The following is a 13405-nucleotide window of genomic DNA, read 5'->3' as shown; positions in this document are numbered from 1 at the left end:
ATCTCAAAGATTTCATCGATTAATAAGAAAAAAATAAGATTTCATACATAGTTATGTTGTACTTATTCTTACATTAATTGTATGAGTTTGTGATATAAACGATAGTTATATAGTAGGTACCTGTTTGATCGAGAGTTCAAAGAGATACAATTTATATAGAAATGATAATGTTTTCGTATTTCCAAAAATATATTAATTGGGGAATAGATAGAAATAGTTTATTCTCGCAAACGCCCACCTCATTGTCCCCGGAAAAGAAAAACAGAATATCTTTTAACAACAGAACATCGTGGAAAATTAACAATTAATTTAGATTTAGATAATAAATAATTAAACATCCGTCCCGTACGGATGTCTGGTCTAGCGAACTAGCATGATATATTTTATTTTTCTTTCGGTCCACCTGGTTGTTAATACTAGGGCTCCATAACATACAGTATTCGCTGGACAAGACGTTTATATCGACAGTTAAACTCACAAGACATTTAACATTTTTCGCGTATTATTTAATAGTTTGGTTAAATTTAATTGTGTAACTATTTTTTTTTTTTAATTATGCTTAAAAATACATTGAAACATCAATAAAAAAAATTTCAAACACTACAATATTTGATATACACGCTTATATACCCTTTTTCAGTAGTGACATAAGACAAATTATAATTACAATGAAGCCTGGGCAATATCTTTGTTTAAAGAAGTTTGACACCAGAACTATTTTAATCTTCGAACTTAACATCATATAGATCCATTACCGGTTCACTACAGGGCATGGGTCTGCTCCCACAATGAAAAGGGATTAAGGTCGTAGTCCACCACGCTGGCCCAGTGCGGATTGGTGGACATTATGTAGAACTCTCAGGCATGCAGGTTTCCTTACGTTGTTTTCCTTCAACGTCGAAGCAATTAATAATTTTAATTAATTAAAACGCACATATCTTAGAAAAGTTAGAGGTGAGTGCTAGAATTCGAACTCGGCTCCCCGAATGTGAAGTCGAGCTCCTACTAACTGCGCTATCACAGCTTTTTAAAACTTAGTTTAAAATAAATTCTTACTTGAAACTGTACCACTAAGCGATCACAAAATATATTTTGATATGTTTTTACAAAAAAGTACGACCTCCATGTCGCAGCGGTGAGCGCTTTTCTTTAAAATAGGAGGCTCCGGATTCGATCCTAGGCAGGGGCAATTCCTTAGTTTATGATTTCTGAACTTTCTCCTACCTGGACTGGTGGGAGACATCAACCGTGGCTAGTTACCATTCTACCGACAAAGACGTGCCGCTAAGCGATTTAGCGTTCCAGCCCGATATCGCGTGCCGAATACCTAACCCTAATCTGGCCTTAATATAACCGCCATACTTTTAACAGGTTAGCCCGTTACCATCTTAGACTGGATCATCACTCCCCTGATTTCCTAAATCTGAACTCTTAAAATTATTATTAACAGAAAATAAACAATCACCCACCCAGTACTCAAACCTAGGACTTTGTGCTTAGTAGTTGAACATGCTAACCAGTGATCAACGAGGCAGTTTTTAACAACGAATAAGTTTAAAAATGTAATGTTCATTCAGACAACGATGTAATAGACGGCTGATTGCTGCAGTGGGCAGCGACCCTACTTTCCGAGTCCAAAGCCGTGGGTTCGATTCCCTCAACTGGAAAATGTTTGTGTGATGACAAGAATGTTTTACAGTGTCTGGGTTTATATTATAAATATTTATGTATATTATTCATAAAAATATTCATCAGCCATCTTAGTACGCATAACACAAGCTACGTTTACTTTGGGGCCAGATAGCGATGTGTCGTAGTATATCATTAAAAAAAAATTAAACATTAAAACCTCACATGCTCTTATTATGTATTCGGATTTAGTTTGGCATAATAAACACCAAATCATACCCAACCTGCACTAAGTATCCAAATGGCATGTGATATAATGACAGATAGACCAACGGCCAGATATAATGTAGCATAGACAGCGGGGTGAAATTACTAGTAGGAAAAGTGTAAAAACTTTGACCGAGGGAACCCTAATTAAAAAATTATGCTCGAGTGACTTTGTTAAGTTTGCGATAGAAAGAACTTTGTTGGTACCAAATATACATTGCGCAGGCGCAATCATCCTGAGGAATTTCCCTCAGTACCATATCATCGATGGACATGCCGATGGTACCTAAGTGACGTTTTAGAAAGAGACAGATGTTGAGGATGCAGCGCGTGCAAGCGAGACGCAGTAACGGTTAGTGCAGGTTCAATGCTCGACTCGCGCGCAGTTTGTTGAACTGCAATCATTGCTTTGGAAAATTGACAGGGCTGTTCCTTTATTACAAAATATTTGATCTGAATCGGTAATAAAATTGTTTCTGTAATTAGTTTATTATGCCACGGCTAAACTAAACATTAAGGTAAAGTATAATAAAAAAAATGTATCCTCCATACCTTTTGTCTTGGGAGTCTTCGGCCGTGGCTAGTTACTACTCGACAAAGACCGGTACGATGTCGCGTAGAAACCGATTACCCCGTGGTATGGGCTAAGTAAGGTCAGGTTAGCCCGCTACCATCTTAGACGGCATCATCATTTACCAGCTGATGAGATTGTAGTCAAGGGCTAACTTGTAGTGGATAAAAAAAATCCTTAAAAAATTTTATTCAGTTTGGTTTTGAACAAGTAACTCCAAGTTCCGGTATTATTAGCAGAACGTGATCGTAGAAAAGATGCGATGTTTTAAAGCCCGACAGTTCGGAACTTTGAAATGCATTTAAAAATGAAATTCAAATTCAAGTTCAAAAATGTTGCATTCATATCACAGAAACTTATGAAGCGTTTATACATTTAACATGTTTACACTAATATCAGTGATTGTGATAACTGCAATCGTTAAATTAATACTAAGGCTAGGAGGGTTCCAAACGCGCTCTGGTCTAATTAGAGCCCACAAGTAACTTAGCCAGGTTTTTTTTTTGTTATCGCCATGTCAAGTTAATGTTTAGCTATGAAGTTAGATCAATTCAGACCCAAGCTAACCCTTAATAAATATTTACTAAAATTTAAAAAAATCAACGGTCATTTCTCGTTTAAAGTAGAATCTGCAATGATTTCTACTCATCATCATATCAATCCATTACCAGTCCTATAAAGGCCACGGGTCTCGAGAAGGGCCGGAGTCCACCACACTGTTCCAGTGCGGATAGGTAGACTTCACACGCCTTTGAGAATATTAAATAAATAAATAATTTTTTTTTTACAAATATTTTTTTTTTTTAAACGCACAACGCACTTAGAAAAGTTAGAAGTGCGTGCTTGGATTCGAACTCAGCACCCCGATAGTGAAGCCGAAGTCCTACCAAGCAAGCTATCTTCGCTTCAAATGTTTCCTACTAGATGGCGCTAACAGACGCTACAAAGCTGAAAACGGCATAAGAATCAATCCATCAGCATATGGTTCGGGAACCGCGGCTTAGTAAGGTTATCCTCGTTCAGCCAGTTCAGACTAGAGGGCGCCATATGTTCGTTACAAAAGAATTTTCAATTTCCTTATAATTTGTACTTTTAGATACTTTTTCCGATTTTAATAAATTATAGAATTAAAAAAAACTTTTTTAAGATTTGGTTTTTATACCTTAGATAAAGGAGCTAGCTACATACTAATCTTAATATATATAAATCTCCTGTCACGATGTTTGTCCGCGATGGACTCCTAAACTACTTAACCGATTTTAAATTAAATTAACACACCGTGAGCAGTCTGGTCCAACTTAAGAGATAGGATAGCTTAGGTCTTTAATTATAGTCGCAATTTTATTTTATTGCAAATTATTTGTCTATAATAAATTGACAGTCGCATGTTATATATATACTACTATACTCATTTAAGGCTTAGTGATACTGAATACTTTAAAAACAAAATCAAACGCAGACGAAGTCGCGGGCAACAGCTAGTTCATAATAAGTAACAACTGACAAGTAATAAGCACTCAGCGCCATCTGCCTTATATTATTCAGTAATCTCTTAGCGTCAGTTGCAGTTTGCAGTTCAAAAATGTATATGCATATTAAAATTATATATTTGGGAATAAACTACTCCAATAGTAGGTAAAATCAAATTCAAATATATCAAGTAGGCCTAATATAAGCACTTTTGAAATGTCAAGTACTTATGTCTTTTTGTAGTGATTCCACCACCATATCGGAAGACAGATTCTACCGAGAAGAAGCCGGCAAGAAACTCAGCAGTTGCTCTTTTCCAACATCATTTTGCAATTTAACAATTATTGTTCTTATTGTTCTATCTATTGTGGGATGAAAACGGTGCGGCTTGCTTCCAGGCAACCTTGTCATTAAGACTCGTTTTTAATTCAAAGTTCACTGTGGACTGAATATAATATAAATAAAAAAATAATGCAATATTAATATATATTTGGTATGATATTTATTATTATAAATGTTCGCATTACCCCGATTCAGGTTTATATTGAAAGAAAACTGTAAAAGTTTTACTGATTAACTGAAAGTTAATTTTATAGAATTATTGTATCAACATAATATCGAAGCGGATGATTCAAATTATTAATAATAAATAATATTTTTCTCGCCTGAAAAAACAAAAACGAGAGGGTGCTTCTTCACCCTTACCGAAATTATTTTCCAGGTAATTGGCTGTCGTTCATTATGAAAGAAAAAATAGCAATGAAATAAATTCGTACAGAATTTATTCTTTTCATCCCGACTATTCAGAGTTCGTTGGCTCCAGAGATGAAAATGTCTGATTTAATATAATTTTTCGAATCTCATATTTTTATTTTTCTAATTTTTTCCCTCGTTGGTCTAGTTGTGAGCACGATCGAACGGCTGTTGATCAGGAATTCTGGATTCGATCCACGGTCTGGGAAATGTATATAAATAGTATTGGTGTGGTTTCTATGTACGAGCTCGAAGGTTGGAAATGGACCCGTGCTTCGAATAAAACATTAAGCGGACGATGCTGTCCCTGATCTCTTTCTGGTTGTCGGAACTGCTGTCACATCAGAATATGAGAGTTATAGTACAATAAAGTTCGCCCACACTTCTGCATTATTATATATCGCGTGTAGTTAGAAAATCTCCCATGTGATTGACCACTGTGACCAAATCTTACAGGGAAACTGTGCTTGTGTGTTAATAAGTTTTATTAAACATTCCTTGACAAGTATTTATCTGCTGGTCACAGGGTCCTTCTTCGAGAGATGCCCTGTGCCCTGTGCCCATTTAGGGATTTAAAACTTAGTGCTATCACTCTGCTCTAATTAGTGCTAGTGATGAAGGTTTTTGGATAAAAACCAAATTGATCGGAACAACTCCTGTCGGGTTAAATGGTTAGAAATGGGAATTGAAACGAAAATATAAGTTTTATTCATCCAGCGCAGCCACACAATGTCTATAACAGGCCTGGGATTGAGTGCTTAGACTCACCACGCGAAACCAATTATGTTTGGTGGGTTTCAAGATGGGGTTATGTTTGATGTTAAGGATTTACTAAATGTTGCTTAGGCAGATATCATTTCATTCAAGATACCATTAACCTAAATATAATTTAATCGATCAAAGCTTTCAGCGGAAATGCAGAAGATGGTTTATGTTTCTATGGCATAATTTTTTGGCTTTGGTACTTTCTAGAACGAGCCGAGTACGACACCTATCCATATACTTGTTGACTTTAGTAACCCTTATTTACTATTGCTTGTTAATAAATTCATATGGGTTAATATTTTTGGTTAAATATAACGTCAAACTTAGATAGGTTAGTTTGAAAACCTCTTACTTTAACGAGCTTTAATAATAATATAATTAAGTTAGATTGGATCATAATCAGCAATTTAATTCAAAGAAAAAAAGTGTATGCGTGTAACCTTAAAATGCGATCGAAGTAAATCTTTTATTATTATTTATTGATGAAAGAGTACAATTTCCTTTCATTTAATATTCACTATTTCATTTTATATTCTATTTAAAATTCATTAATATCACATTCACAATTTTTTTCGTTTTTAAACTAGAATAATTGGGAGTAGAAAATTGAAGGTTAGATCAGCAAATGTCAATATAACCTCGTCATTGAATATTATGGAATGTCGCAATCGTCAGAAAATGTATTAACAATTTATTTACTAATACTAATACAAAAGTAATAATTTATTTATTACAAAAGTTAAACTAGACAGACGTCTGACGTAAGCGTTACTTCCATCAGAAAAAATCTGAGTTACTCCGTAGTCGAGCCTAAAGAAGTTCTACTTCAATAAATGCAATTGGTATTTTTTTGCCACTTCAGCATCCTTACAATAAATAAAGTTTTAGATAGTAAATAGATCGACGTTTAATAAACAATAAATGAATGGATCCACAGCCCTGAACGGCAATCTCCGAGATCGCGCGGCTGGCTCTGTCGCACGCGGGTGGTGCGAGCGGGACGGTGCATTCGCGGAAGAAAGTGCTGCGCCGAGTTATGTAACGAGATACACACTGCCAATTTGTACGCCAACTAGTACATCCACAGCTGAGCCGACGAAAGGTATGACTCTGACAGCGCTGTGAGTAGACTGCAACCGCAAACGGAGCGGTACTGCACTGCACCTGCACATTGTTGTTGGATGAAATTCATTCAGTGACAAAACACCGCTGTAGCACTAAGACGTTGTTAAACTACGAGAGGTTGCAACGTTAAACAATTCAAGCTCTAGATCTCTAGGAGCCATTAAGCAATGCAGTTTATCTCAGCAAAGGTCGTCTCGTCAGCGAGTATATAAAAACTTAACTTACTTGTACCCTTTTTGTTTAGAGCTCATCTGAGCTAAGCCACGGGAAGATGATAAATAACTACAGGCTTTAAGGCGCTGTAGATTGCGCGTAAAATCTTTCAACCACAGATCTCAGCTTATATTGTAAGGTACAGTGTATTACACTTGTATGTCGATTGGTGAAGTCGCATAGCAATATTTTTAGTGCAAAGATGTGTCCAGAAATTTCCGACTATGTCCTTGATTACTACATATTAAGACTTAAAGCTATTACGCGATAGGAGTACAGACATGCCGTTTCAGGTGACCGTGTGTAGCGCAGTTAGGTATAGTTTGCGCATTATCACAGCTAGTTGTATACCTTAGATTAAACAATACTTTAAGCAGTTACTGTAAGTTATGGTGTGAATTAGTCAAAAACTTTTATGCCCTCTCCCAAAGGAACTGAACTGAATTTCAGGAAAAGAAATTCTAGTCTCTACCTCGTACTTTGAACTCAAAACGGGCTCAATTCAATAGTTTCAGCATGATGCACGTCCATGATACAGATAGACAGACAGATAAAATTGGAAAAAATTATAGCTGTGGCTTGAGTATCGAAATTAATTCGACCCCTTACAGTTTTATTACAAGTATTGATTTGTGCATCTCTTTTCATAAAAAAAAAAATGAAAAAGGTCAGCAAACTCGCGTCAGAAAGCGCTTAATTGCTACCTATGTTCAGTTTTGCACATATAGTTAGTTCAAAGCACTTATAGCTTGATGGCGACTGGCGTGTACATGCCCGAATAGGAAATTCAAACCCAAACACAATCTAATTTTTGCCTGACTCAGTAATAGAACCCAGGACCTTGTGATCCATAATTGTATATACCACTAGACCAATGACGCCGATAAAGGTTACCCTCACTAAAGGGAATCGGTCTCCCCCCACAATAAGAAGAGGTTAAGGCCGAAGTCCAGCAGACTGGCCTAGTGCGGATCGGTGGACTTCACACACATTTGAGATCATTATGGCCAACTCTCAGGTTTGCAGGCTTTCTCACCGCACGATGTTTTCCTTCACCGTTAAAGCTAGTGACTTTTTAATTGCATATAACGCACATAACATAGAAAAGTTAGAGGTGCGTGCTGGGATTCGAACTCGCGCCCCGAAAGTGAAATAGAAGTCCTACCCACTGGGCTATAACTCACACAGTCGAATTATGTCAATTAGACGCTGGTCAGGATTGACGACTTCAGCTCGTACAAAGACCGGTTCGCTTCTTTATATACCTACTAGCTGTTGCCCGCGACTTCGTCTGCGTTTGATTATGTTTTTTGATGTGGCATTCAATTTAGTTGTAGTACTAAATAAATTTAAAGAATTCAGTATCGCTAAGCCTTAAATGAGGGGTTTGCTGCTGTCCGCTGAGGAGTTCTGTCCTCTATCTCCAACCACATTCATCAGATCTTCACAAAGTTTGGGCAAAATTAAACACATTATAACATCTATAGTACACAAATAATTATATAAATCGGTTATAATTAGTCGGAGTTATTGTGTTAAATCGTCAAACACTTTTATTCCCCCCCCAAAAGAACCGAGCTTAATGTCGGGATAAAAAGTATCCTATATTACTTCTTACACTTCCAAGAATATGTGTACAAAGTTTTATGAGGATCAGTTAAGTAGTTTTTGCGTGAAAGCGTAACAAACAAACTAACATTGACATTTATAATATTCGTAGGGATAGGGATTTCATGAGTGTTTGTATATCTGTGTGGTTTAAACGCTGCACCGATGTTGGTGAAATTTGGCACAAATTTAATCTTTAAGTTGGGCCAAGATGTGCACCACGAGATCTGGCACCCTAGCTAGTATAGGCAGGCATTTCTCCTAGAGGAAAGGACAAAAAGTTTATCTTCTCTGTCTGTGTCTTGGCTGCCATACGTTTTTTAAAACAGTTCATTAATTTTCTGCGAGATTTCCAGGGGGGCATCTACCCTTCCTTGCACCCCCCTGGGTATGCCCATGGGCGGTGCAATTATGACGATGAAATGATTGCAAGACGTTGTGATAATTTTACCAAGTTACCAGTATACCTAATGATTTGATCGGTCTTTACCAGTACGAACGATTTCAACTCCGTTGGTAAATGCATCATTATATGTCGGTTTGCCAGTAATTGGGTTTACACCTTATTACAGTACTAGCGTTCCGTCCGCGACTTCGTCCACGTATTAGTCAACCTTAAAAGATAGATATGTGTCTTTTTTTTTTATTTTAAATGGGAACCACTTTGTCATACATGATTTTATCGAAACTTTAACCTTTTACGCAGCGCACGCAGCGGAAGCTGTCAAAAGGAAAAACTCCGATTTTGAAATATTCTTCATTGGTGTTATGATCCTATTGGACCTATCGTCATGATAATAGCCTATAGCCTTCCTTAATAGATTAGCTATCTAACACTAAAGGAATTTTTAAATCGGACTAGACAAGTAAACAAACAAACTATTCAGATTTATATTTTAGTATAAGATATAATAGAATACACTATATTCTGCTTGCCAATCTTATACTTCCTAGGCTAGTTGAAGTGTATATATATCATCTGTTAGTGACAGTAATAAATAAATAAAAAAAAATTAACGTACTAAAATAACTGAAATATAGCAAAGACGAACGCGTTGATATCTTTTGTCCCAAGTTTTCGGATTCATTTTGACGACCTTCCAGTGGTAACCGCTAAATTATAAAGTTGGTGGAATCAGGTTCGATAACTGGTCGAGACCATTTGACTTGGGAAATTAATATTTTGAGAATATTAATGGTCTTATCTGGTTGGAGACTTCGGCCGTGGCCAGTGGCTATACTACCGACGTAGCCGTGTCGGTAGTCTAGCCACAAATTCAAAATTCATTTATTTCAAGTAGGCCTGGTTTATAAGCACTTTTGAAACGTCAAGTCAATCTGTTCGTAGTGACTCTACGACTCTAGTCGGTTCGGAAGACAGATTCCACCGAGAAGAGCCGTTTTAGAGGAGAGCTCGTCTTTCCTTGTCCCAATTGACGCTATTGAAAATAGTGTGCAACGTCCGTTTCTTTGCAGTACATGCATCTCCCTGATTCTCTTTTCCCAATAAGGCCATAAACACACCAAATACGTCAGTCGGTAAGATAATAATATTGGCCATTGTTTCTACTGGCCCTTTCAATATTGGGAATCCCAAGTTAGCTCTTAGACTGCTGATAGTGGTAAGATGGTAGCCATACCAAAACCTTCCACCAGACCAGAGACATAACAAAAATTATAAATTCACTGCCATTCAATTGCCTCTCCCTGGGTTGAAACCGGGACAAACCTCGTACACGTAGGTATAAGGCCACAGAGATCACTGAGGTCGCCCTCCGAAAAGTATGAGGACAAGTCCCACCTCATAAATTTCGGAGAGTACCTTACTTTCCCAAAAGAATGAGGTGGGACTTGTCCCTCCTGAAAAGGAGGCCGTAGTTGGTAAATTCAAATTGGAAAAATGTTTTATTCAATGTTGACCTTATCTCAGACACTTACGAAGCATTCATACATATGATATGTTTACTTTTTATTTTTCCACTGCAAGTTAGCCCTTGACCCATCTTGACCCCTAATCAGTTTATACGCGACATCGCACCGGAACACTAACCGGCCGAATCACTTAGCGGCACGTCTTTGTCGGTAGGATGGTAACTAGCCACGTCCAAAGCCTCCCACCACACCAGAGAAAATTCAGAAATTGTAAATTTAATAGCTGCCTGCCGGGAATCGAATTCGGGGCCTCCTACTTAAATTCACAGCGCTCACCGTTGCGCCAGGGAGTTCGTCAAACGAGGACGTTACGACTAATGTTTGGTGAAGATGATAACAACATTCGTTAACTTAAAACTATAGTTACGAGGGTACCAAACGCGCCCCGGTCTAAGAAGAGCCCACAACAAACAAAAGAAAATTCTTTTAAGCTAGAGCGGAGCAATTCATACCCAAGCTTTTTTTATCATACTAATCCTTAATCTTTATATATATATTTCTTGTGTGCGTGTGTATGTCACTGAACTCCTCCTAGACGGCTGGACCGATATGAATGAATTTTTCGGTATGCGTTTGGGTGGCGCCCTGGATGGTTTAGATTCAGAAATCAGCCCGACCAGAGACATAACAAAAATTATAAATTCACTGCCATTCAATTGCCTCTCCCTGGGTTGAAACCGGGACAAACCTCGTACACGTAGGTATAAGGCCACAGAGATCACTGAGGTCGCCCTCCGAAAAGTATGAGGACAAGTCCCACCTCATAAATTTCGGAGAGTACCTTACTTTCCCAAAAGAATGAGGTGGAACTTGTCCCTCCTGAAAAGGAGGCCGTAGTTGGTAAATTCAAATTGGAAAAATGTTTTATTCAATGTTGACCTTATCTCAGACACTTACGAAGCATTCATACATATGATATGTTTACTTTTTATTTTTCCACTGCAAGTTAGCCCTTGACCCATCTTGACCCCTAATCAGTTTATACGCGACATCGCACCGGAACACTAACCGGCCGAATCACTTAGCGGCACGTCTTTGTCGGTAGGATGGTAACTAGCCACGTCCAAAGCCTCCCACAACACCAGAGAAAATTCAGAAATTGTAAATTTAATAGCTGCCTGCCGGGAATCGAATTCGGGGCCTCCTACTTAAATTCACAGCGCTCACCGTTGCGCCAGGGAGTTCGTCAAACGAGGACGTTACGACTAATGTTTGGTGAAGATGATAACAACATTCGTTAACTTAAAACTATAGTTACGAGGGTACCAAACGCGCCCCGGTCTAAGAAGAGCCCACAACAAACAAAAGAAAATTCTTTTAAGCTAGAGCGGAGCAATTCATACCCAAGCTTTTTTTATCATACTAATCCTTAATCTTTATATATATATTTCTTGTGTGCGTGTGTATGTCACTGAACTCCTCCTAGACGGCTGGACCGATATGAATGAATTTTTCGGTATGCGTTTGGGTGGCGCCCTGGATGGTTTAGATTCAGAAATCAGCCCGACAGATGGCGCTGGGGTCAGCTAGTATTATAATAGAATTTTTCTGTAAGCTTACGTTTTATATAACCTTTGAGCTTATTGAAAACATAAAAAAACAACCGAATTGAGAACCTCCGACTTTTTTGGTATACCCTACATACAGCATACCCTTTTCAGAATATTATTTGAATGCGTAATTTGGGAGTTTTATGTCTTTAAAATGCATATAAACATTTTCTGAACCGACAGGATTGAACCTGCGAATGGCAATATGGCTAATTTCGGCATCAACTGTAGGAGAGCCGTAGCTTAATTGGTAAAGTGCTCCAACCGCAAGTGTCAAAGAGTCGCAGGTTCGAATCCTGTGGCTTTCGAAAATGTTTGAATAAATAATAATAATAAAATAATAAATATACTACGACAATACACACATGCTTTTTAAATTTATAAAATTGATAAATCCTCCAAGTTTAGGTAAAAACACTAATACAAATAACTAAATTCAGGAGATGTACGTACCTAAGTAGGTGCCTAACGTTCTTTTCTGAACATACATACATTTTTTTTTAAATTAAATTATAACATTTTTTTTCGCTAAGAAACAAAGTATGCATATATCGCTGAAGTATTTTTTTAGAGTAGTACCCCTATGTCACAAGAAGATATTTCGTATTCATGTACATGAATTTACGTACCTAAAGTATTAGAACTTTCCTATTCTATTGAACACCACTCGCTTGACAGAAATACGTGTCATAAGCTAACAATCTCTTTTTGAATTAGGTATTTCTAAAGGTATATAATACTATTTTAATAATTGATACGCAATTCCGAATATTATTTTTGCCTTGAACTTGAATTTGTTATTGTTTTTTTAATTTAAAACATGTTATAAATTGTATTTCAATTCATCGTCATCACCTCAACCCATTACCGGCCCTTTACAGGGTCTTCCACAATGAGAAAGGGTTAGCCGTAGTCCACCACGCTGGCCCAGTACGGATAGGTGGACTCCACCACACCGTTGAGAACATTATGGAGAACTCTCAGGCATGCAGGTTTGCTCACGGTGTTTTCCTTCACCGTAGAAGCAAGTGATATTTTTATTGCTTGAAAAGTTATGGGTGGTTGATGGGATTTGAAGTCGGCCCCCCAAAATTGAACCCTCTAGGCTATCACCGTATATATCTATCTAGTTCGATCTAGGTGTTAACATATTTCAATGCGGATTACGAGGACAGATTCACAGACTATTTAGTTCTTTACTAATTTTAAAAGCCGAAAGGTGTATCCTACCAGTGGCGTGCACTTCATACTTGCGCAAAAGCACTGCCTACCCTAAAATTTATCTAAAGCTCGCAATTTTCCTGCTTTATGCATACCCTGGTAAGAAAGCCAGTGCACTTCACTATATCCCAACAGCTATTATCGTGAAAATAAAAAATAAAAATTAAGTCGGCTAAGAGTTCTGAGCTAACAAACATGAAAACATATACATATTTCCATTATGTAATGCAATTCTATCGTACGATGAAATATTTAATCTTCATAGCTATATTTTCTCTATCTATACATAATCAACTTAGTA

General features: G+C 37.4%; 1 protein-coding gene across 2 annotated transcripts in view; it reads left to right on the top strand.

Annotated features, from left to right (window-relative positions):
• LOC120636019 (ecdysone-induced protein 78C-like) overlaps positions 1 to 13405 on the top strand; it is a 58782-nt gene that overhangs the window by 20720 nt on the left and 24657 nt on the right. Inside the window, exon 2 of one of the 2 annotated variants that reach the window (XM_039907246.1) lies at positions 6393 to 6557. The exons of the other annotated variant lie outside the window; for it this stretch is intronic. Within the exon in view, the coding sequence (XP_039763180.1) occupies positions 6393 to 6557 (165 nt within the window). The remainder of the gene's footprint in view (positions 1 to 6392; positions 6558 to 13405) is intronic. 2 annotated transcript variants of the gene reach the window in all.

This window comes from Pararge aegeria, chromosome Z (genome assembly GCF_905163445.1).
Source record: "Pararge aegeria chromosome Z, ilParAegt1.1, whole genome shotgun sequence".
Lineage (NCBI taxonomy): Eukaryota > Metazoa > Arthropoda > Insecta > Lepidoptera > Nymphalidae > Pararge > Pararge aegeria.
Note: the sequence above shows the minus strand (reverse complement) of the source record. Positions and strands in the feature narration are given on the sequence as shown.